This window comes from Tamandua tetradactyla, chromosome 5 (genome assembly GCF_023851605.1).
Source record: "Tamandua tetradactyla isolate mTamTet1 chromosome 5, mTamTet1.pri, whole genome shotgun sequence".
In the NCBI taxonomy this organism is placed as follows: Eukaryota; Metazoa; Chordata; class Mammalia; order Pilosa; family Myrmecophagidae; genus Tamandua; species Tamandua tetradactyla.
This window is the reverse complement of record NC_135331.1, coordinates 157,020,755-157,045,949: the sequence shown is the minus strand read 5'-3', so window position 1 is coordinate 157,045,949 and position 25,195 is coordinate 157,020,755. Positions and strand designations below refer to the sequence as shown.

The following is a 25,195-nucleotide window of genomic DNA, read 5'->3' as shown; positions in this document are numbered from 1 at the left end:
CAATGAATATTTGCCAAATTGAACTAAACTAGATGTGATCATTTTTCACAGAGGAAGTGGTAAGCTTTGCATTTTCACCAAACAAACAAAACCACACAAAACACTGAATATTCATAGCAAAATTACTTTATTCATCAATTTGATATACACTTTTTTATTAGAGAACTTATAGGTTTGCAGAAAATCTAGTTCTCAGTACTCTCCTCCCCCGTTAACACCTTGCATTAGTGTGGTAACTTTGTTACAATTGATGAAAGAATATTTTTATAATTATACTATTAACTATAGTCCATCATTTATGTACAGTCCTAAGGATTTTTTTCTTAATTTTTTTATTCTAGAAACGTATATAATCTAAAATTTTCCCTTTTACCACATTCAGATATAAAATTGAGTGCTGTTAATTACATTCACAATATTGTGCTACCATCACCATCATTCATTGCCAAAACTTTTCTGTCACCCCAAACAGAAATTCTGTATCAGTTAAGCATTGACTCCCTAAACCTCTAGCCCATTTCTACCCCTGGTAATCTGTATGCTATTTTCTGGCTTAGTGAATTTGCTTATTCTAATTATATCATATCATTGTGATCATACAATATTTTTCTTTTTATGTAAGGCTTATTTCACTCAACATGATGTCTTCAAGGTTCATCCATGTTGTCACAGTACCAGAACTTCATCCCTATTTATGGCTAAATAATACTCCATTGTATGTGTATACCACACTTTGTTTATCTGTTCATCTGTTGATGTTGCTTCTTTCTTTTGGCAATTGTGAATAATATTGCTGTGAGCCTTGGTGTGCAAATATTTGAGTCCCTGCTTTCAATTGGGATATACAAAGAAGTGAGATTGCTGGGTCAAATGGTAATTTTATACTTAACTCTCTGAGGACCCCCCAATCTATCTTCCATGGTGGCTTACCATTTTACACTCTTACCAACAATGAACAGCTTTTCCTATTTCTCCGATTGCTTGTTAAGTCAGGATTTTTTTTTTTTAAACAGTAGCCATTCTAGTGAATGTGAGATGGTATCTCATTGTGGTTTTGTTTGTATTTCCCTAATGGCTAATAATGATGAGCATCTTTTCATGTGTTTATAATCCATTTGCATATGTTCTTTGGAGAAACATCTATGCAGTTCTTTTGCTCATTTCTTAAATTGCATTGTCTGTCTTTTTGTTGTTGGGTTGTAGGATTTTTAAATAAATTCTTGATCTTAAGCCTTTACTGGATATGTGGGTTCCAAATATTTTCACCCATTCTGTAGGTTTTTACCTTTATTATAATGTCCTTCGCACAAAAGTTTTTAATTTTTATGAATTCCCATTTAATCTGTTTTTTCTTTTGTTGCTCATGCTTTGGGTGTACAGCCTAAGAAACCATTGCCTAACTTCCTGAAGATGCTTCCTTATGTTTTCTTCCTGAAATCTATAATTTTGATTCTGTATTTTGATCTTTGATCCATTTGGAGTTTGGTATGAGGTAGGGGTCCAGTGAGACTGTCTTTCTTTTTCTTTATGCTGTTTCAATCCACTCTCTAGTGTCTTTTCCTTTCAGTCTGAAGAGCTCCCATTAGCATTATTTGTTGGGTAGATTTAGTGGTGATGAACTCCATCAACTTTTCTTCCTCTGGGAATGTCATAATCTCTCTCTTGGTTTTGATATGTCTTAGTGGCTTTAACAGTCTTGTTTGGCGATTGTTTTCTTTCAGGAATTAAAATTTTTTGTTACACTGTCTTCTTGCTTCCATGATTTCTGATGAAAAATCAGCACTTAACCTTATTGGGTCTGCCTTTTACATAACACATTGCTTTTCTTTTTGAAGCTTTTAGAACTCTCTCCTTGCCATTGGCATTTGACAGTTTGTCAAATATGTCTGGGCAACCAAGGTTCTCTTCACATGCATCCTATTTGGCTTTTGTTGGATTTCTTGAATGTGCATATTCTTGCTTTTATTAAATTTGGGAAATTTTCTGCCATTATTTCTTTGAATATTCCTTCTGTCTTTCCTCTCTTTCTTCTCCTTCTGGTACTCCCACAATGAATAAATCAGTGCACTTGATAGTGTCACCCATCTCTTATGCTCTGTTTGCTTTTTTTCATTCTTTTTTCTTTCTGCTTCTCAGCCTGAATCATTTCAATTACTTGTCTCCAAATCCATTGATCCTTTCTTGTGCCAGCTCCAATCTGCTGTTGAAACCTCTAGAGAATTTTTTATTTCGATTATTGTGGTCTTCAACTCCAGTATTTCTTTTTGGTTCCTTTTTCTCTCTTTATTGAGATCCTCATATTGTTCATTCATTATTTTCCTCATATCCTTTAGATCTTTCTCTATGCGTTCCTTTATCTCCTTGATCATATTGAGGATCATTTTTTTAAAGTCTTTGTCCAGTAAGTCAAAGTCTCATCCTCTTTGCTGATGGTTTCTGAATTTTTGTCTTGTTCCCTTGGATGGGCCATTATTTCCTGTTTCTTTGTCTTGGAATCCTTTGTTGTACATTGTACATTTTAATATTTTTAAGTGTTAAAAAGTTAACTCTGGGATTTAGTTCCTAAGCTGTCTGTTCCTTAAGTTTGTATTGAACTGGTGATATGACAGTGATTTCTTTGAATGCCAGGAGCTATGAAAAACAAACAAATCAAAGCAAAAAACATCTTTCATAGTCTTTGCAAATTGACTTTGTTTTGGCTAGTGGTCTCCTCAGAGTTGAATCGTTCTGTCAGGATCAGTCTGAGGTGAACGTGAAGTGCAAGTCCTCTCTGTCTTATCTAACTCTGCTGGAACCTGCTTTCTGGAGTTTTGAGGGGGATGGTTCTGTCAGTTTTTGCTAGTTGTTCAAAGATTCTGTGGGGAAATGGCATGCTGAAGTGTCTTACTCTGCCATCATTGTTCCAGTCGTTCATTCTTTTAGTGTATTTGAGTTTCTCCCTTGTACCAGATGTCGTGCTAGATGTTGGAGATGTAGTTGTGACTGGGACAGAGCTACTTAATTCTTGTCATTACTCATCTTTTTGTTAAGTGAGGGATATAAACAAGCGACATTTCATTGTAATTTCTTTTTTAAGTAGTGCTTTGGTGGAGCAAGTACAGAAGACTATGAAGACCCTATAGTCTAACCCAATTGTAGGAGCCAGAAAAATCGTATTTCGATGAAGAGCCTTCTAAGGGGAGAGTTGAAGAATATCTAGAAGTTTAGGTAGATGAAGAGGGAACAGGTGTGTGTTCTTGGCCGGGAAATAACACAATGATGAGAGAGCTTGATGTGTTCCAGGGATTCTGTAGAGTTAGAGGATTGCCTTCTGTGGTAATAGGGGTGGTGGAAGGTGGGATTTTAAGAGATAAATAGAAACAGATAGTGAAGGGCCTTGAAAAATTTAGAGTTCTTCCTGAAGGTAGTGAGGAACCAATGATAGGTTAAAGTAGAGAAGTGAATGATCAGCATTGCATTTTAGATAGCTCTCTTGACTGTATAGGAATGTCTGTGTATGTATGCCTGTCTCTTCACTGTGCTAATATCAGTTTATCGTATGATTAAAGAAAGGTTTCTAAGGATAATGATTAACTGGATATTAGTGAATTTTGAGAATAAAGGGGCGAATAGTGTGTCAGCAAGTTTTCCCTTTTTTACTTTTTAAAAAATTAAACTTTTTTTCAGCTATAGAAATGGACAAATTACGTTAATATTACATGACTGATTTAGGTAATTGCATTAAGCAGTTGAAATGAAGGCCAGAGCCAGTTCCCAGAGGAATGCTTACAGCTGTGTAGCTTTCACATCTGATGCTAGAATTTGCTTTTAAAACAAACCAAAACAAAATAAAATAAAACCTCCATTTTCCCCCTAACCCACCTACACACGTACCAGAAAACTAAAACAAGTTAAAATCCCTAACCAATGTAAAACTTTTCTTGTGAGACGCATCCAGAAATTTTAAAAGGCTAATAAATAAGGGTAATATTCTCTGAACAGCTCATGAGATAATCTTATAAATATCACATAAGTATTTTACAAGTATTTGTAGTATTCTATAAAAATTCCTGGTGAAATATTCTACTGAATATTGGTATGCTTTTTGTGAACTAGACAGATGATTGACAATCCCACATTCCTTTCTAAACCAATAATTTTGGCCTATAATTTTAATCCTCTTGGGGTATTTTACAACCTTAACGACAGCATAAAATATTATATTCCATTAAATTCATTATGTTTGTGCTTATACAGAAGACATGAATGATGTTGGTTTTGATTTTATGAAGTATAAGTTTCCTGTAACTTATTGAAATAGGAAAGTAAATCTATGTTTTAGATCAGAAACAATGCATCGAAGATTAAATAATATTGTATCCTTTTGCAGTATCAATTTGAATGTGATTTAATGCTTAAAATTTTTTTTAAAGTAATATATATGGTCATGACCCTAACAAATTTGAATTTTCAAAAATAAGTACTAATAATAGTTTTTTCCTGGTATAAAAAGGGTTAGAGGTAAAAAAAAAATTTAAGAAACAACCTATTTTTACTGTAGGGGTTTATATTCCTGGTTCCTTGTCTGAATTACAGAATACAGGAAATAGGAATACAGAATACAGGAAATTATTTGAGGATGGACTATTTTCTCATTTCTGTCAAGGATGGCACATAACTATAGCTTTCTAAATACATGGGAAGAAGTTAATTCATTTTGTATAATGGATGCTTAATTCTTTTGGTAAACCCTTTGAGAAGGGCTGCTATAAACTATAAAGGAATGAAGCTATAAAAAAACCAAACACCAAACAAATCTAGCAATTGATTACATCCATCTTTTGCTCAAGAGTAATGGCTTTTTCTTCCATATCACCACTAGCATTTTAGTGTCTTCAGCTGTTATTGCACTTATTAACCTTATCATCTGTTGCTATAACGGATAGTAGAGCGTAATGGCTAAGTGTAGTGGAATCTGAAGCCAGACTGCTTATTAGGTTTGAACCTGCTCTTTATCACTAACTATAGCTTTGTGCCTCCTAATCATTTCTAAAATTAGGAGCATTATTTGAGGTGATAACTTAAGGCAGAGAGTGCTCTTAAACTCTTTCTTTAAATAAGCAAACTGCAAAATAAGTTTGCTTCCCCCATGCCTGTGGGAAAAGAGAGAAGTGCCAGTGTTCCGCTTCTGGTTTAACAAGGCGGTTCATGGATATTTATACTTCTGAGAAAAGGCAAGATGGCTTGGTGATAAACTCTCTATTGGTTGTCTTCAGTTTTCTTCAACACATAAACAAACCTGCATTTTTTTTTCTATTTGTCTTATTTCTGTGTATTAAATTTTCTGGAACTTATTAGCCAAATGTTAAACACGTCTTAAGTTTTGATAACAGTTGTTAAACTGCCCTTTGGAAAGATCATACAAAGATTATACTTGACAAAGACACCTGTTTATCCATGTTTAATTTTGGTTACAGTTTTTCTTCCTTTGTTTTTTGTTTTGCCATAATGAAGTTTTCAGTCTCTTTGTGGCAAGGTCTGTTAGTTTTTTTTCTGTAATGGTTTCTAGCTTTTGGAGTCATGAGTTTTTTTTTCTGCTCTAAGATTGTAAAAATATTCATCTAAAATTTCCTGCTACTTTAAGATTATTATTACTTTACTTTTATAATTTAATATCCTCAAACTTAGTTAAAACAAAAAGATAATTGTTGAGTTTTTAAGTGAAGTCATTTTTGGGAAAATCTGAAGCATTTAAGATTACTTTGTAGATTATTTTAGTCAGGTTGCTGAAATGGAAGTTACAGTTTTGTTTTGTTTTTAAAATTTTTGCTTTGCTAGTGGTTCATCCGGTTTTCTGTCTTATAAAACCTGAGGAATACAAAACCTATTAGGCCTACTCAGTTAACTAGCCCCTGTTTAAGTACTCAGATTATAGGCTTACAAATAAACTACAGAGCTATAAAAGATCTTTAAAAATTCTATCTAGGATGTCTTCAATTTTTATCTCAGTGCTTTTTGCATCATAGGGTGTATATTATTTTATTATGTAAGTGTAATATCTGATGACAGTGTTGGTGATATAGAGGTGATAAGTGAGGTGGTTGGTTAAATTCTGTTTAATAAAAATGACCTACTAATCTTGAGATTCTTTGGTTACTCTTTCTTAAAGTGAATATGATCTGAAATCTTTACACTGTTGGATTGAGAATGCTTTGTTGTTGAAAACAAAGCGATCAATAATCATTCTCCATTAAAAATAATGAATTATGATTTGTTTAAATACACAATACCTCCTTGAATGCCAAATAATTGAGGAACTGATTCAGGCACTTCTGTTATAAACTAGAATCTGAAACTCTCAATGACAGTAATTTTTCTTAGTCAGCAAATATATAACATGTATCCTTAGTTTTTAAAAGTCGAAGATATTATGCTATCATAAAGTTAAGGCTTAACATTCTTGTATTGTTGTATCAGTTTCTGATACTACTGTCATAGACCATAAGTGAATCAAGTATAGTTATGTGTAATGGTATGTATAATACTTTGCATATAATAGACATTTGATAAATAGTTGAATTTGAATTATACAGCTCATGAATGTGCTGCTTAGTAAAATTTTTTTAAAAACTTATACTTTAAATAAAACACATACATAGTTCCTAACTAGAAAATGGAATAGTTATCTAATTTGCTTAATATTCAAATCAAATAGCATAATTAATTTTGAATATTCTCTCACAGGCCTACATGTAAAAGGCAACGAACAGACCCTTGCCACTTGTGTGAAGTGGCTATTTAATCATGAAACAAAATATTTTTATTGCCGTTGCCCTGTGGATATGTTCTCTCTGGCAGTGCTGTCCATATTTGGTGGCTGTGCACGGAGAGCCAGGTGGTGCTGAAAAGCATCGCACAGTGAAGCGTGGCTATATCTAGGATCGACATTTGTCATCCCTTACTGCTGAAGGGAAGGGGAAAATCTGCTTTTCCATATGTTTATGCATTTTTTTTTGCCTACAGTTTTGTCCAGATGGTCTTGTAAACATTGTTTACTTTAGGATGCTATCCCAGATGTTTTGGGAATATGTGGCACACAGATATATAAATTATTTGCATGTTACTGTTTAAAAAATGCTCTTTGGTCCTTGCAAGAGTAAAACATAATTAATTTCTGATAGTATTTTCCCAAATGAATAATTTATATTTTTATATATCTAGATAGTTAATATGATCTCTGTATTACAGTGTATATATTTCCCCACCCATTCTATATTTTCATCTTAATAAGCTAAAAACTATTAGACATTTATTTTAAAAGTTAAAGGAAGTACTTTTGACAAGTTATATATGTTCATACCCAAAAACGAAAGAGTTGTGCCCTACCATCTTTTATAATTCTTCTCATTGTACATAAATCTCTGAAGAGAACTTAGGTGGTAAAATCATAATGAAATATTAGCATTGTGACTTTGGACAAATCACTTACCTCTCGGAGACTGAGTTTTGTACACATAAAATAATCAGGGTAACAGCCTTGCCTAAGAAAATGGAGTAATATTTGGATTTAATTACTTTTTATCTTAAGTATCTTAAAAAAGCATTATAAAACTGTCTAGTGGCCATAACCATGAGAACCAGAAACCTGCCTATTCTAGGCTGTAATTGGAATCTGATATAATTAAGTGCCAAACTGCTTTCATTTGCAAACCTAGCCAATGTCCACATCAGCTAGCTTCCTTTTGTTTGTGTAGTGCTTCTTAAGCATTGATTGCCTTTTTTTTCATTTGCTTGTAGGTTTGAATACTGGCAGGCCTTTTCCTCTTTATTCTTTTCTCTTTGCCTGGCCTCTGTACTTCAGTGACCTGCTCCTCTGATTTATACTGGACTTTGCCTCCACACTCTTATTTGCTTTTGTTTTGGACAGAGGGAAGAGCCCTACCTTTAAGTACCTTTCTGCATAAACTCAGGATTCTGGGATTGGGATTTAAAAACAGCTTTTCAATATCTGGACACCCAACAGATATTCAATGACAACCAGAAACATTTAAGAAATAAACAAATAGGAATAAAGGTGGTGAGTGGGTGGTGGGAAGGTAATAGGGTTTACGAAAAAATGCTGCAGCACAGGATAGCAGAGAAGTTGTTAGGATTTGGAGGAAAAAATTTTGCATTCAGTAGATTTGCTAAATGAAAGAAACATCTTAGAAATCACCAGTTCTTTTTTCCCCTCAATGAGATATGTGGTTCTTCATATTTAAAAAAATAAAAATAAGAAAAATGCGAAGTCAGTACCAAAGGGAAAACATGTATAGGCAGTTCAGAAAATCCAGTTAGACATAAGGGATAAACTTGAGAAGAAAAATAGCTAGAACGCAGAGGAAATGGATAAAGAGAAGGGAAAAAATGAGAGCAGATGAACAGTGGATATCAGGGATAGCTTATGAACATAAGCATTTTTGGCACAAATAATTTGGGGCTCTTAGGGCTGTTGCATCGAACACTTAAGCATTTCCCATACCAGGCACTTTACAAGTATTACCTCATTTAATCTTTTTGAAAACTCTATGAGAGAGGTTAACATCCTCATTTTACAGAATAAGCCCCAGTAGTGCCAGTTGTTTGGAACAGCTCTCCAGGGTTCTGGAACAAGATTACCTAAATTTGAAAACTGGCTGTGTTACATAATCTTGCTATGTTTGCCACTTTCCTTATGTAATAGTTTCTAAATCACATGGGAGATTTTGGATTGAAAAAAATGATTTTTGTTTTAATCCTCTGTAGCTCACCTACTCACATGGTTCCCTTTTAAGAACATGAACCTATCTAATCAGTGGAGTGAACCAAGAATGAAGAAAGGGTGCCAGCTGTTTAACTCCTGTTCTCCATCCTTGGCTCTGAGTCCAGGCATTCCCCTTTGGAATATTACCCGTATAAATGTGTGTTAATAACCCCACTTTATTGATACTAGAGTCCCATACCTAGCAGTCCATTCTTTGGCAAAAGTCACAGGTGCCAACTCAGGCTTCATTTGAACCAACAGGATGTGTGCATGTCATCAGTTTGCCCTGCCTGAGACTAAAGATTTTTTTTTAATGCCCAAAGAGATTTATTAGTTATTTTAGACAAAAGAATGTTAACAACTTGCAGGTATTCCATATAAAAAAGGCTTCTGCTCTTGACCCTAAGAAAGTATACGAACTTCAGGCAAAAATAACAAACTCAAGGTTATACAGTAGACATACTAAAAAGAAGTCCAAGATCTCTGCTTTAAGAAAATGAACAAAATCTTCTAATAGTGAAAGGAGTAAAAAACAAAACAAAAGTGGGATATTGATATCTGTAGAACATTAACTACTTTCTGTGAATGACACAAAGACAGTAAAAACTTCCAAATTAATTTTTTAAAATATTTTTATTGAGAAATCTTTTTTTTATTAATTAAAAAAAGAATTAACAAAACAATTAGAAATCATTCCAATCTACATGTACAATCAGTAATTCTTAATAACATCACATAGTTGCCTATTCATCATTTCTTAGTACATTTGCATCGATTTAGAAAAAGAAATAAAAAGACAACAGAATAAGAATTAAAACAATAATAGAAAGAAAAAAAAAAACAAAAAAAACAAAAACAAAAAACCTATACCTCACATGCAGCTTCATTCAGTGTTTTAACATAATTGCATTACAATTGGGTAGTATTGTGCTGTCCATTTCTGAGTTTTTATATCCAGTTCCGTTGTACAGTCTGTATCCCTTCATCTCCAATTATCCCTTCTCTTTTTTTTTTTTTTTTAATTAACGGAAAAAAGGAAATTAACCCAACATTTAGAGATCATACCATTCTACACATGCAATCATTAGTTCTTAACATCATCACATAGATGCATGATCATCATTTCTTAGTACATTTGCATTGGTTTAGAAGAACTAGCAATATAACCGAAAAAGATATAGAATGTTAATATAGAGAAAAAAAAAAAGTAATAATAGTAAAATCAAAACAAAACAAAACAAAAACCTATAGCTCAGATGCAGCTTCATTCAGTGTTTTAACATAATTACTTTACAATTAGGTATTATTGTGCTGTCCATTTTTGAGTTTTTGTATCTAGTCCTGTTGCACAGTCTGTATCCCTTCAGCTTCAATTACCCATTGTCTTACCCTGTTTCTAACTCCTGCTGTACTCTGTTACCAATGACATATTTCAAGTTTATTCTCGAATGTCCGTTCACATCAATGGGACCATACAGTATTTGTCCTTTAGTTTTTGGCTGGATTCACTCAGCATAATATTCTCTAGGTCCATCCATGTTATTACATGGTTCATAAGTTTATCTTGTCTTAAAGCTGCATAATATTCCATCGTATGTATATACCACAGTTTGTTTAGCCACTCTTCTGTTGATGGAGATTTTGGCTGTTTCCATCTCTTTGCAATTGTAAATAATGCTGCTATAAACATTGGTGTGCAAATGTCCGTTTGTGTCTTTGCCCTTAAGTCCTTTGAGTAGATACCTAGCAATGGTATTGCTGGGTCGTATGGCAATTCTATATTCAGCTTTTTGAGGAACCGCCAAACTGCCTTCCACAGTGGTTGCACCCTTTGACATTCCCACCAACAGTGGATAAGTGTGCCTCTTTCTCCGCATCCTCTCCAGCACTTGTCATTTTCTGTTTTGTTGATAATGGCCATTCTGGTGGGTGTGAGATGATATCTCATTGTGGTTTTGATTTGCATTTCTCTAATGGCCAGGGACATTGAGCATCTCTTCATGTGCCTCTTGGCCATCCGTATTTCCTCTTCTGAGAGGTGTCTGTTCAAGTCTTTTTCCCATTTTGTAATTGGGTTGGCTGTCTTTTTGTTGTTGAGATGAACAATCTCTTTATAAATTCTGGATACTAGACCTTTATCTGATATATCATTTCCAAATATTGTCTCCCATTGTGAAGGCTGTCTTTCTACTTTCTTGATGAAGTTCTTTGATGCACAAAAGTGTTTAATTTTGAGGAGTTCCCATTTATTTATTTCCTTCTTCAGTGCTCTTGCTTTAGGTTTAAGGTCCATAAAACCGCCTCCAGTTGTAAGATCCTTAAGATATCTCCCAACATTTTCCTCTAACTGTTTTATGGTCTTAGACCTAATGTTTAGATCTTTGATCCATTTTGAGTTAACTTTTGTATAGGGTGTGAGAGATGGGTCTTCTTTCATTCTTTTGCATATGGATATCCAGTTCTCTAGGCACCATTTATTGAAGAGACTGCTCTGTCCCAGGTGAGCTGGCTTGACTGCCTTATCAAAGATCAAATGTCCATAGATGAGAGGGTCTATATCTGAGCACTCTATTCGATTCCATTGGTCGATATATCTATCTTTATGCCAATACCATGCTGTTTTGACCACTGTGGCTTCATAATATGCCTTAAAGTCAGGCAGCGCGAGACCTCCAGCTTCGTTTTTTTTCCTCAAGATGTTTTTAGCAATTCGGGGCACCCTGCCCTTCCAGATAAATTTGCTTATTGGTTTTTCTATTTCTGAAAAATAAGTTGTTGGGATTTTGATTGGTATTGCATTGAATCTGTAAATCAATTTAGGTAGGATTGACATCTTAACTATATTTAGTCTTCCAATCCATGAGCACGGTATGCCCTTCCATCTATTTAGGTCTTCTGTGATTTCTTTTAGCAGTTTTTTGTAGTTTTCTTTATATAGGTTTTTTGTCTCTTTAGTTAAATTTATTCCTAGGTATTTTATTCTTTTAGTTGCAATTGTAAATGGGATTCGTTTCTTGATTTCCCCCTCAGCTTGTTCATTACTAGTGTATAGAAATGCTACAGATTTTTGAATGTTGATCTTGTAACCTGCTACTTTGCTGTACTCATTTATTAGCTCTAGTAGTTTTGTTGTGGATTTTTCTGGGTTTTCGACGTATAGTATCATATCGTCTGCAAACAGTGATAGTTTTACTTCTTCCTTTCCAATTTTGATGCCTTGTATTTCTTTTTCTTGTCTAATTGCTCTGGCTAGAACCTCCAACACAGTGTTGAAAATAGTGGTGATAGTGGACATCCTTGTCTTGTTCCTGATCTTAGGGGGAAAGTTTTCAATTTTTCCCCATTGAGGATGATATTAGCTGTGGGTTTTTCATATATTCCCTCTATCATTTTAAGGAAGTTCCCTTGTATTCCTATCTTTTGAAGTGTTTTCAACAGGAAAGGATGTTGAATCTTGTCGAATGCCTTCTCTGCATCAATTGAGATGATCATGTGATTTTTCTGCTTTGATTTGTTGATATGGTGTATTACATTAATTGATTTTCTTATGTGGAACCATCCTTGCATACCTGGGATGAATCCTACTTGGTCATGATGTATAATTCTTTTAATGTGTTGTTGGATACGATTTGCTAGAATTTTATTGAGGATTTTTGCATCTGTATTCATTAGAGAGATTGGTCTGTAGTTTTCTTTTTTTGTAATATCTTTGCCTGGTTTTGGTATGAGGGTGATGTTGGCTTCATAGAATGAATTAGGTAGTTTTCCCTCCACTTCGATTTTTTTGAAGAGTTTGAAGAGAATTGGTACTAATTCTTTCTGGAACGTTTGGTAGAATTCACATGTGAAGCCATCTGGTCCTGGACTTTTCTTTTTAGGAAGCTTTTGAATGACTAATTCAATTTCTTTACTTGTGATTGGTTTGTTGAGGTCATCTATGTCTTCTTGAGTCAAAGTTGGTTGTTCATGTCTTTCCAGGAACCCGTCCATTTCCTCTAAATTGTTGTATTTATTAGCGTAAAGTTGTTCATAGTATCCTGTTATTACCTCCTTTATTTCTGTGAGGTCAGTAGTTATGTCTCCTCTTCCATTTCTGATCTTATTTATTTGCATCCTCTCTCTTCTTCTTTTTGTCAATCTTGCTAAGGGCCCATCAATCTTATTGATTTTCTCATAGAACCAACTTCTGGCCTTATTGATTTTCTCTATTGTTTTCATGTTTTCAATTTCATTTATTTGTGCTCTAATCTTTGTTATTTCTTTCCTTTTGCTTGCTTTGGGGTTAGCTTGCTGTTCTTTCTCCAGTTCTTCCAAATGGATAGTTAATTCCTGCATTTTTGCCTTTTCTTCTTTTCTGATATAGGCATTTAGAGCAATAAATTTCCCTCTTAGCACTGCCTTTGCTGCGTCCCATAAGTTTTGATATGTTGTGTTTTCATTTTCATTCGCCTCGAGGTATTTGCTAATTTCTCTAGCAATTTCTTCTTTGACCCAGTCGTTGTTTAGGAGTGTGTTGTTGAGCCTCCACGTATTTGTGAATTTTCTGGCACTCTGCCTATTATTGATTTCCAACATCATTCCTTTATGGTCCGAGAAAGTGTTGTGTAAGATTTCAATCTTTTTAAATTCGTTAAGACTTGCTTTGTGACCCAGCATATGGTCTATCTTTGAGAATGATCCATGAGCACTTGAGAAAAAGGTGTATCCTGCTGTTGTGGGATGTAATGTCCTATAAATGTCTATTAAGTCTAGTTCATTTATAGTAATATTCAGATTCTCTATTTCTTTGTTGATCCTCTGTCTAGATGTTCTGTCCCTTGATGAGAGTGGTGAGTTGAAGTCTCCAACTATTATGGTATATGAGTCTATTTCCCTTTTCAGTGTTTGCAGTATATTCCTCACGTATTTTGGGGCATTCTGATTCGGTGCGTAAATATTTATGATTGTTATGTCTTCTTGTTTAATTGTTCCTTTTATTAGTATATAGTGTCCTTCTTTGTCTCTTTTAACTGTTTTACATTTGAAGTCTAATTTGTTGGATATTAGTATAGCCTGCTCTTTTCTGGTTGTTATTTGCATGAAATATCTTTTCCCAACCTTTCACTTTCAACCTATGTTTATCTTTGGGTCTAAGATGTGTTTCCTGTAGACAGCATATAGAAGGATCCTGTTTTTTAATCCATTCTGCCAATCTATGTCTTTTGATTGGGGAATTCAGTCCATTGACATTTAGTGTTATTACTGTTTGGATAATATTTTCCTCTAACATTTTGCCTTTTGTATTATATATATCATATCTGATTTTCCTTCTTTCTACACTCTTTTCCATATCTCTCTCTTCTGTCTTTTTGTATCTGACTCTAGTGCTCCCTTTAGTATTTCTTGCAGAGCTGGTCTCTTGGTCACAAATTCTTTCAGTGACTTTTTGTCTGAGAATGTTTTAATTTCTCCCTCATTTTTGAAGGATAATTTTGCTGGATATAGGAGTCTTGGTTGGCAGTTTTTCTCTTTTAGTATTTTAAATATATCATCCCACTGTCTTCTAGCTTCCATGGTTTCTGCTGAGAAATCTACACAAAGTCTTATTGGGTTTCCCTTGTATGTAATGGATTGTTTTTCTCTTGCTGCTTTCAAGATCTTCTCTTTCTCTTTGACCTCTGACATTCTAACTAGTAGGTGTCTTGGAGAACGCCTATTTGGGTCTAATCTCTTTGGGGTGCGCTGCACTTCTTGGATCTGTAATTTTAGGTCTTTCATAAGAGTTGGGAAATTTTCAGTGATAATTTCTTCCATTAGTTTTTCTCCTCCTTTTCCCTTCTCTTCTCCTTCTGGGACACCCACAACACGTATATTTGTGCGGTTCATATTGTCCTTGAGTTCCCTGATACCCTGTTCAAATTTTTCCATTCTTTTCCCTATAGTTTCTGTTTCTTTTTGGAATTCAGATGTTCCATCCTCCAAATCACTAATTCTATCTTCTGTCTCTTTAAATCTATCATTGTAGCTATCCATTATTTTTTCTATGTTTGCTACTTTATCCTTCACTTCCATAAGTTCTGCGATTTGTTTTTTCAGTTTTTCTATTTCTTCTTTATGTTCAGCCCATGTCCTCTTCATGTCCTCCCTCAATTTATCGATTTCATTTTTGAAGAGGTTTTCCATTTCTGTTCGTATATTCAGCATTAGTTGTCTCAGCTCTTGTGTCTCATTTGAGCTATTGGTTTGTTCCTTTGACTGAGCCATATTCTCAATCTTTTGAGCGTGGACAGTTATCTTCTGCTGCTGGCGTCTGGGCATTTATTCAGATTTCTCTTGGTGTTGGACCCAGCAAGGTTGCAATATTTTTCTGTGAAATCTCTGGGTTCTGTTTTTCTTATCCTGCCCAGTAGGTGGCGCTCGTGGCACACGTTTGTCTGCGGGTCCCACCAGTAAAAGGTGCTGTGGGACCTTAAACTTTGGAAAACTCTCGCCGTCCTGGGTGTTCGCTAGCCGAAGCGGCTTGAGCCGGCCCGGGGTCCGAACGCAGGGAGGGTGTCCGAACGCAGGGAGGGTTGCTGGTCGCCGCAGCCAGGGAAAGAGCCCGTCCGAATTTCCTAGTCGGCCCTGGGCAACAAGCGTGGCGGGAGGGCGCCAGCGGCAGCGGCCCGCCCGAGAGAGTGCACGTTCCCCGGGAGTCACGGGGTCACCGTTCTCCGCGGCCTGGGGGTTTCCGATCCAATTCTCTCAGTTGGTCCGGGGGCTGCGCGTGGTGTGGGCGCCAGTCGCCTTGGTTTCAGGGGACCACCTCTCCAATTCTCCCAGCCGGCCCGGGAAGGGGGAAGGGAGTAACTCCGGCCGCTTGCCACCCCGCCCGGTAAGGCCCGCGCGCCTCGGCGATCTCACCCGAGCTGCTTCTCTCAGCCAGCCAGCCGTTCCAGGATGGGGTATGCTGTCTTTTTTATCTCTGTTGTGGCTTTGGGCGCTTTCTGTATCGTTTCTACTCCCCTAGTAGGTGTCCTGGAGAAGAAACTAAGATCCGCGCGTCTTACTAAGCCGCCATCTTCCAGGAAGTCCTATTGAGAAATCTTTGCACACAGTACATTCCAAACATGATGTACAATGTTTGGCTTACAATATCATCACATAGTTGTGTATTCATCACCATGATCTTTTTTTTTTTTTTTTTTTTTTTTTTTTTTAATAAACCCCAAGACTGGGGGCTCAGCCTATAGCTTTGGTTGTCCACACTGCTTGTGAGAATATCAAGATTTCAACTTGGGGAAGTTGCATTTCTCCCCATTCTCACCATTCCCCGAAGGGGGCTTTGCAGATACTTTTCCACTCAATGATCGAATCACTCTGGGATTCATCGGGGCATCACTCTGGACAAACCAGCAAAATCTCATGTCCTACCTGAGACTCCAAGTACTTAGGCGTTCAATCAAACTGTCTACATAAGTTATATTAGGAAATGCTCTAGTCAAAATATAAATTTGTAACAAATAAACATTTTTTTAGGACATTTGTATCACTCCAGAAAAAGAATTAAAAAGAAAGGAGAAAAAACTTACATATACCTTCTCATTGACCACTAGTATTTCCATCTACCCAATTTATTTTACCCTTTAGTTTCTCTATTATTTATTTATTATCCATGTTTTTTTTACCCATCTGTCTATAACCTAATAAAAGGAGCATCAGACATAAGGTTTCAGTCATACAGTCTTTTTTCAAACATTATATCTTTATTAAAGCATGTTTGTATGGTGCTTGCTCTCTTCTCCTTTCCCTGAGAACAGGGCCACCTCTACCCTGATTCATCTTCCCTAATCCTGTTGTACAGAACTCAGTGTTGAATTATTTCCCCTTAAGAACTCATAAGAGATTTGGAGGTCTAAAATTCTATTGGATCTGCTGTTTAATCTAGCAACATTTCTTTTATATTGAATTTTTATTATGTGTGTTCCAGCATGGCACCCCTGTGGATCTTATCAGTCAAACATTTAAAAATTAATTAGCTACACCAGAGACCCGGGTTCGATTCCTGGTGCCTGCTCATGCCAAAAAAATAAAAAGTAATAAAAAAAATTAGCCTTGCAAGGTAGTATGTGACTATTAGATGAATAGTACATATAATTGTACAGAACTAAAAAATCTGAGGATAGAAAATAATTTAAAAGAACATCTGGTTAAAACCAAAATATTTGAGAAACTTGGGAATTTACTGCCAAATTTCAAATTATAAAGATTGGATTTAGAAGGTAACCTGATATTATATAGATATAATCAATCATATCAATTCATAAATATTAGAAATTGTTCTGCATCATCATATTGTTAATAAACATAATGAACTGATACAGTTTAAACCTATATTAATTATACAGATTACTGAGTCTAAAACATACACTTAGGTATCATACCCATTGATATTTTACTTTTTGTATTGTATGTTTCTATTGGTTTTTTTAACTTTTTGTTTTGTGAATTTCAGACTTACAGAAAAGTTGCAAGAATTATATCACAAATTACCAGGAATTCCCCAAATATTAGCATCTTATGTTTGTTATATTTGAAATTACAGGCATAATATGCCCCTTTACACCTAAGTGACTTTAATGTGTTTTCTAAGAATTATGAACCACAGTAGAATGATCAAATTCAGGAAATAGATATTGGTATAAATACTATTATCTAATCTACATACGTTAAACTTTTTCCATTTGTTCCATTAATGCCTTTATAGCAGAAGAAAATCCCAGATCACGTGCTGGATTCCACTGTCATGTTTCCTGAGTCTCTTGTCTTTTGGAACAGTTTCTCAGTCATTCTTTTTCATGCTTTTGGTATTTTCAAAGCAGGGAAAGGCAAGTAGGTTTTGTAGAATATTTAAAACGTTTCTTAGTTTGGTTTTCACAAATGTTTCTTCTTGATTAGATTGAAGTTTTGCATTTTTGGCCAGCTGTTATACTAATTTTTAATAAACTTATGATAAGAAAATTTAGTTGATGGTAGACTTGAATGACTTATTTTAAAAAATAAGCTCTACAGATCAGAACTTGTTTGCTTGAATTACTAAATTTTTGTAAATAGTTTTCAAAAACTTGTTTAAATTATTCACTGATAATTTAAGTAAATAATTTCTCCCATAGTGTTAACCTAGTAAATTTGGGAATATAGATAACTAGCTAGATTAAGTTCTTAGAAGTAATTTAGTCTGTTTCACACAATTTATGACTTGTTAAAAAAATTTAATTCATATTAACTTGACGTGTCAAGTTATATTGTTTTCACATATGTTCTCAGTTGATTTAATCTAATTTAATACTATCTATTCTTTAGCTTAGTTATACAATTTTTTCCAAAAAATACAATTTTATTCTTATTGCTGACAAACTATGTTAAATTATACCTTCATTCAATATCTACATAAATCTTATTTTCATATTGATGTAGTTAAAACTATTTGAAATTTTTTTGAATTTTGTCTTTATGCATATGTATATATATTTATTTTGAAATGATGTTATTTGGTATATTTTGTTTTGTAAGCAGCTCATTTATGAGTAATTTTATTTTACAACTAAATCTTCAGATTAATAACTTCTAGCAACTGTATTTGGTAATTTGTGAATAGCATTTGGCCATTTGGCCAATGAGCTCTTCTTGGATATGTAAATTCTCTATTTTAGATTTATCTTATTTATTTGCTATTAAACTAATGCCACTATGAATCTTTGTACACCTATCTGATTGTTTCCTTTAGTAGTTATCTCAAAGTGAAATTTCTATATCAAAAGGACTGAAATGTTTTTAAGGCATTTGATAGGTGTTGTAATTTTGCCTGCAAATATTTGTACCATTTATTATTTGCAGCAGAAGCATAGGGTATTACATTTTATTTATCCTCACTAATTATTGAATATTCTTCTTTTTGTTCATTTTTCTAATTTTAGTAGGTGAAAATATATAATTTTAATTTGCATCTGTTTGATTATATGTAAGTTGCACCTTTGTATCATTTCATTAGCTATATTCTTTTAGAGTATATTCCAACATAATTCATTAAAATACTCTCTATATTAAGAGCACTAATCCTTTTTCATATAATGGGGAAATTTTCATCATTTTAATTTGGTTTGTGATATTCTTTTTAAAATGAAATTATTAAATTTACACAGTCAAATGTATATTTTATCTTTGTTTTTATTATTATCAAGGCCTTATCTTGCCTGAAAGCATACACTATCTGACTATGTTTTTTCCTACTTCTTTGATTTTACCTTGTTGTTTTGGAATACTTTCAAACTTAGAAGTTACAGAAATAATGCAGAGAACAGTCATACCTTTACCCAGATTTACTTCACTAAAAAACATTTTGTTACATTTACTTTATCATTTACATCCTATTTCTCACTGAAGCATTTAAAAGTAGATTGCGTAGTTCCTATTTACTTGGATATAGATTTCCTGTCTTCCCCAGGGAACAATTTCCTCATGGTCCCTGGCTCTGCGCTGCCTGTCCTACAGCCAGCAATCCCTTGCCCCCGGCAGCATAACTTGACTGCTCTCCCCTGGTGTTCTGAGTCGCCTCCTACATGCAGCACACATTCCGGGACAGCGAGTCCCTCAGGCCACCACCAGACAGATTGGGCAGACACACATGTTCCCAGTATGTGCACAGGGATTACTCTGTTCCTTGTGTCATCGGGACTGGGATCTGCATTGGGAGCACAGGTCAGCTCTCAGCTGGGCCATTTGGGGAAGGGTTGGAGCCAACCAGAGCACATAAGATTGTACAACTATAACCTTTTTTTTTTTTTTAGCAACTTACTGAGATACATATCCACATAATCATCTGAAGTGTATAATCAGTGGTTCACAGTATCATCATATAGCTGTGCAATCATCATCACGATAGACTTTTAAATATTTTTATTACTTCAAAAAATAGAAATAAGAATAACCATAAAAAATAAAAGTAAAAACGAACACCCAAACATCCCATACTCCCTATCCTGTCCTATTATTTATTTATTTATTTGTCTTTATTTTCTTACTCCTCTGTCCATACACTGGATAAAGGGAGTGTCTGTCACAAGTTTTTCACAATTATACCGTAAAAACATCTAGTTAAACCATCATCTTCAAGAATCAAGGCCACTGGATTATAGTTCAACAGTTTCAAGTGTTTCCCTCTAGCTAAAACAGTAAACCACCATTGACAAAGGATAGCTATATACTGCATTAAAAATAACCTCCAGAATGACCTCTCAACTCTATTTGAAACCTCTGAGCCACTGAAACTCTATTTTGTTTCATTTGTCTTCTCTCTTTTGATCAAGAAGTCTTTCTCAATCCCGTTTCCAGGGCTAGACTCATTCCGTTGTCATGTGCCGTGTTGTCAAGAGTTACATCTTTGAAAGTCATGTCTCATATGGGAGTCCTGGGATGGGTGGGACAGTTCACCTGTGGAATTGACTTAGAGAGATAGGCATAAAGTGGCCTTTTTCTTGATTTGGCACTTGCCCTCTTACTGAAGTCCTTTAATTGTATTCTGGAGCTTTTTTGTTCTGTCATTTCTTCCTGGTTATTCAAAACTTCTGTTGGCGGGACAGATCCCTGAAACATCTCACTCTATCATGATTGGAACAGGCCATTTCAACCATTTTATTTTGGGGTTCATGAGCCAGGAATCAAACCCAGGTCATCCGCATGGCAGGTGAGCATTCTATACTGACCCACCTGTTTCAGCCATTTTTAAGTGTACAGTTCATTGGCATTAATTTCGTTTACAGTATTGCTCAGCCATTAACACCAGCCATTACTGAAACTTTCTCATCATTCCAAACAGAAATTCTATACACATTAAACAACTCATTCTCCTTGCCTCTAGCCCCCTGAAACTAATGATCTATTTTCTGTCTCAATGAATTTGCTTATTCTAGACATTTCATGTAGGTGAAATCATTGGGTTTTTTTTTGTGTGCCTGGTTTATTCATTCAGTATGATGTCTTCAAGGTTTGTACATGTTGTAGCATGTGCCAGAACGTCATTCCTTTTCATGGTTGAATAATATTCCATCATAAGTATATACCACATTTTGTTTGTCCATGCATTGATTGATAGATATTTGATTGTTTCCATCCTTTGGTTATTGTTAATGATGATGCTATGAACATTATTATATATATATATATAAATAAATGTTTGAGGTTCTATGTTCATTTCTTTTAGAATATAATTAGGAGTAGAATACTTGGGTAATATGGTAATTTTATATTTAACTTTCTGAAGAATTCCCAAACCATTTTCCAGTTTATACATTCCACCATCAATGTGTGAGGATTCCTATTTCTCTACATCCTTGCCAACACTATTTTCTATTTAAAATAATAGTTATTCTTTTGGGTATGAGGTGGTACCTCACTGTGGATTTTACTTTTATTTCTTAATGATTAATGATGCTGAGCATCTTTTGATGTGCTTTTGGCCATATGCATATCCTGTTTGGAGAAATGTCTGTTCAAGCATTTCACCCATTTTTTAATTGGGTTGTTTGCCTTTTTGTTGTTGAATTGCAAGAGGTGTTTATTCTGGATATAAAACCCTTATTAGATATGATATTCAACTATTTTCTCCCAATCTCTAAGTTTTCTTTTCACTTTTTGATAATGTGCTTTAATGTGCAAAAGTTTTTAGTTTTGATGAAGTCCAATATATCTATTTTTTCTTTCAATGCTTGTGCTTTTGATGTCATATCTAAGAATCCGTTAACGAATCCAAGGTCCTCAAGATTTTCCCTTATGTTTTCTTTTAAGAGTTTTATAGTTTAGTTCTCATATTTATGCCATTGATTTTGAGTTAAGTTTTGCATATGATGTGATATAGGGGTTTACATTCATTTTTGACAAGTAGATATCTAGTTGTCCCAGCGCCCTTTGTTGAAGAAATTATTCAATCCTCACTGAGTAGGTTTGGCACTCTGATTGAAAATCAGTTGGCCGTAGATATGAGGGTTTACCTCTGTCAGACTCTCAGTTCAACTCCATTATTCTGTGTCTAGCCTTATACCAGTGCCACACTGTTCTGATTACTGTAGCTTTGAAGTAAGTTTTAAAATCAGAAAGTGAGAATCCTTCAACTGGGTTCTTTTTCAAGATTGTATTGGCTATTCGAAATTCCTTGAAATTGGCCATAAGTTTGAAAATTGGCTTTTCCATTTCTGTTTTTAAAAAAAAAAAAAAGGCTGCTGGAATTTTGATTGGCATTGCATTGAATTTTAGGTCCCTTTCAGAGGTATCATATTTTAACAATATTAAGTCTTCCAATCCATCAACAGAGATTGTCTACTTATCTTCTTTACTTTTGTTCAGCATATTTTGTACTTCTTATGTACAAATATTTCAAATCTTGGTTTAATTTATTCCTGGATATTTTACTCTTTTTAGATGCTTTTGTAAATGGGATTGTTTTCTTGATTTTCTTTTCATATTCATTTTTCGTATATAGAAACACAACTGATTTTTGTGTGTGGATCATGTACCCTACAATTTTGTTCATTAGCTCAAGTAATTTTCTGATGGATTCTTTGAGATTTTTTAAATATAGGATCTTGTCATCTGTGAGCAGAGATTGTTTTACCTCTTCCTTTCCAATTCTGATGTCTTTTATTTCTTTTTCTTGCCTAATTACTTTGGTTAGAACTTCCAGGGCCATGTTGAATAGTAGTGGTGAAAGCAGGCATCCTTGTCTTGTTCTTGACCTTAGGGGAAATCAAATTGACATTTTCTTGTAAAGAAGAGTTTTCCTCCCTTTTACCCCCATTTATCTACTTATTATCAATTAACTCATTCTCATTTTTTCAATGAAGAACTGCTTCACTGAACTGCTACTGTCCTTGATTATTTTGCTGGTCAAATTGTCTCAGATTAGGCCAGTGGAAGCCTGTTCAAATTGGCTTCTGTGATTTTCACAAACTCCCATCACTGTTTTTGAGCACTACTTTATTCTCTGGTACAAGAAAAATGTTATGGCTTCATTTTGAATCTTTTCTCTTCCAGCCTTAGAATCAACCTTTTCTTCAAGGAATTCTCATTCCTTCTAGTGGTGAATGGTATTAGGAATCCAAGATCTGGGTTTTTACTACTTATCTTATGACTATGTTTTTTTGCACTTAATTTATTTTGTGAATTTATTTTATTTTGTAAATTGGTATGAGGTATGGATTTGTACGTTAAAATGAATTAAAAGTAATTGATTTAGCAATAAGATATAAAACCAAACACATTTATTTAAACATTTATTTAAACACAAACTGTTCTTGTCTTTCAGGAACACTGATTGGGGCAGGGGGTATAATTCTTATTTAATTTAATATATTTAAACTATGTCTAATGATATGTGTTTAATTTTTACATCTCAGCAGTTACATTTTCTTTAATTTATAGGTGCATTTTCTAGATTCATAAAACTTTGTGAAGAAAAATGTGAAACAGGTGAAATAAAGACGGGAAGAAAAGGCAATGGTATAACATCTGTAAAAGGAATTACAAATTTAGGGAATACTTGCTTTTTTAATGCTGTCATGCAGGTAAGATTTATCAGAAAGCTTTGTAAAATTTAAGAGGTTTTTTTTCATTACTTTGTAATTCATTCAGAATTTTGTAAATCTGAGTCTTCCTAAGGAAAGGAAACTTAATTATTAGTGAAAATGAAGTTTAATAAAAGTGTCTGAACAGGTAAAAAACATTCACTTGCAGGAATTTCACAGACCCTTTGTTTTTATAATTTTAAAAGTACAATAATTTTTTCAGTAACTTTCCTCCTTAGGGGAATGAATACTGCCTCCCCTATCTCTGTCTCATGCTGGTGCTAGCCCAGTCTGCTTTAATGGACTCCGGTTGGTTATCACATACCATTGTAGTTCATTTGGGAGTTTATCTGAATCATATGTAGAACTAAAAAATAACAACAACAGAAAAATATATGGTTTCCATATCAAAAGGTTCAGGTTTAAGAAGTTTGGGTAAGGCCTTTTGGTTTTGTTAATAGTCACAAATGATTTTGATGTAAAACAGCGAGGTGAGAACCACTGCCCTCGAGTGATTTTTTTACTTTCAAGAGGACTGGCAGCACTTTTGTCTTCCATCTTTATGTTCATTGGCATACCTGTAGACTGTCAAATAACGGTTAATGTTTCTTTAGAAATTTCTCTGTCTGATTTTTTTTGTTTAGTTGTTTTAAGCTATCTTTAGCCATCATCATTACATACATACACCTTCTTTTCCCACAGTGCTTCTAGAAGGTCTTCTCTGTTTTATCATGGCTTTAACAGTAATAGTGACATTTACTAAATGTAAGATGTATTCAGTGAATTTTTTTTAAATGGACATTTTTACTGTGTTAGATGAAATTGGAAACTTTTAGAGTATTTATTCCATAAAATCAGAGGCATATTATAACTGAATCAGAAGACTTTTTTTTGTTTTCTTTCAGAACTTGGCACAGACTTACATTCTAACTGAGCTAATGAATGAGATCAAAGAAAGTGGTACAAAACTAAAGATTTTTCCTTCCCCAGACTCACAGCTGGTAAGTAAAAAGTATAACTATCTAGATAATCACTCTTTTCAGATGAGCACTGGTGCTCCTGAAACCCACCTTTTCCTGTTTCTCAGAACTGTCGATTGGGATGGTAGTCAGAGGATTTAAAAAGTAATCCAAAGCATTTTGGTAAAATTGACAATCAGATTTTAAACATCTAAAACCATAACTTTAAGATATAGTGTAGTTTGGAAATATCGTGGATCAAATAATACAAAAATATTGAGCCAACTTTTAAAAAAACATGCTAGAAACAAATGGGATTTGGTTTTCGTTGAGCAAAATATGTAGGACCCCTGTTTTGTAGTTAACTGGTGACATTTGTATAAATGTAGCATTTTTGTTCTTTAAAGGTAAATTTAATTTTAGTAGTAAGAAACTAAAGGTTTTTTGGAGCCTATCGTGATAATGGGTTTTTAAGCTAGTGTGACAAATTAAAAAAAAGGAAAAAAAAAAAGAGCAGCCTCTGACTGCCAGAAGCTGAGCTGGTGTTTATAACCGGCTATGTTATTCTATTAAACATAAAGAATCTTACAGAATACCAACCTTAGAGTAAGTTTCTCTGGCACTATGATAAAAAGAAACAAATCAAGGTAACTTCATAATTTTGTCTAAACGCAGACAAAACCAAGGTCACTCTGCCACCCACAATATAACAAAGTACCACCCTACCCCACTCACCAGCCAGAATGAGTGGCTGCTACTTCTTTAGTAATTGTATCTTTATCCTCATTCTGGTCTCCTTCCCATAGATAAGATTTATTAAAATGTCTAGTGAAAGGATTACCTCCTCTTTAATTTTGTTCAGCATATTTTGTACTTCTCAGTGTACAAATATTTCAAATCCT

General features: G+C 34.4%; 1 protein-coding gene across 6 annotated transcripts in view; it reads left to right on the top strand.

Moving 5' to 3' along the window:
- USP45 (ubiquitin specific peptidase 45) overlaps window positions 1–25,195 on the top strand; it is a 107,379-nt gene that overhangs the window by 33,219 nt on the left and 48,965 nt on the right. For all 6 annotated transcript variants that reach the window (XR_013176315.1, XM_077162478.1, XM_077162475.1 and 3 more), the window contains exons 6-7: window positions 23,192–23,334; window positions 24,240–24,335. Coding sequence is in view for 5 of the 6 variants with exons in the window: in XM_077162478.1 (XP_077018593.1) it covers window positions 23,192–23,334; window positions 24,240–24,335 (239 nt within the window). In the remaining variant the exon portion in view is untranslated. The remainder of the gene's footprint in view (window positions 1–23,191; window positions 23,335–24,239; window positions 24,336–25,195) is intronic.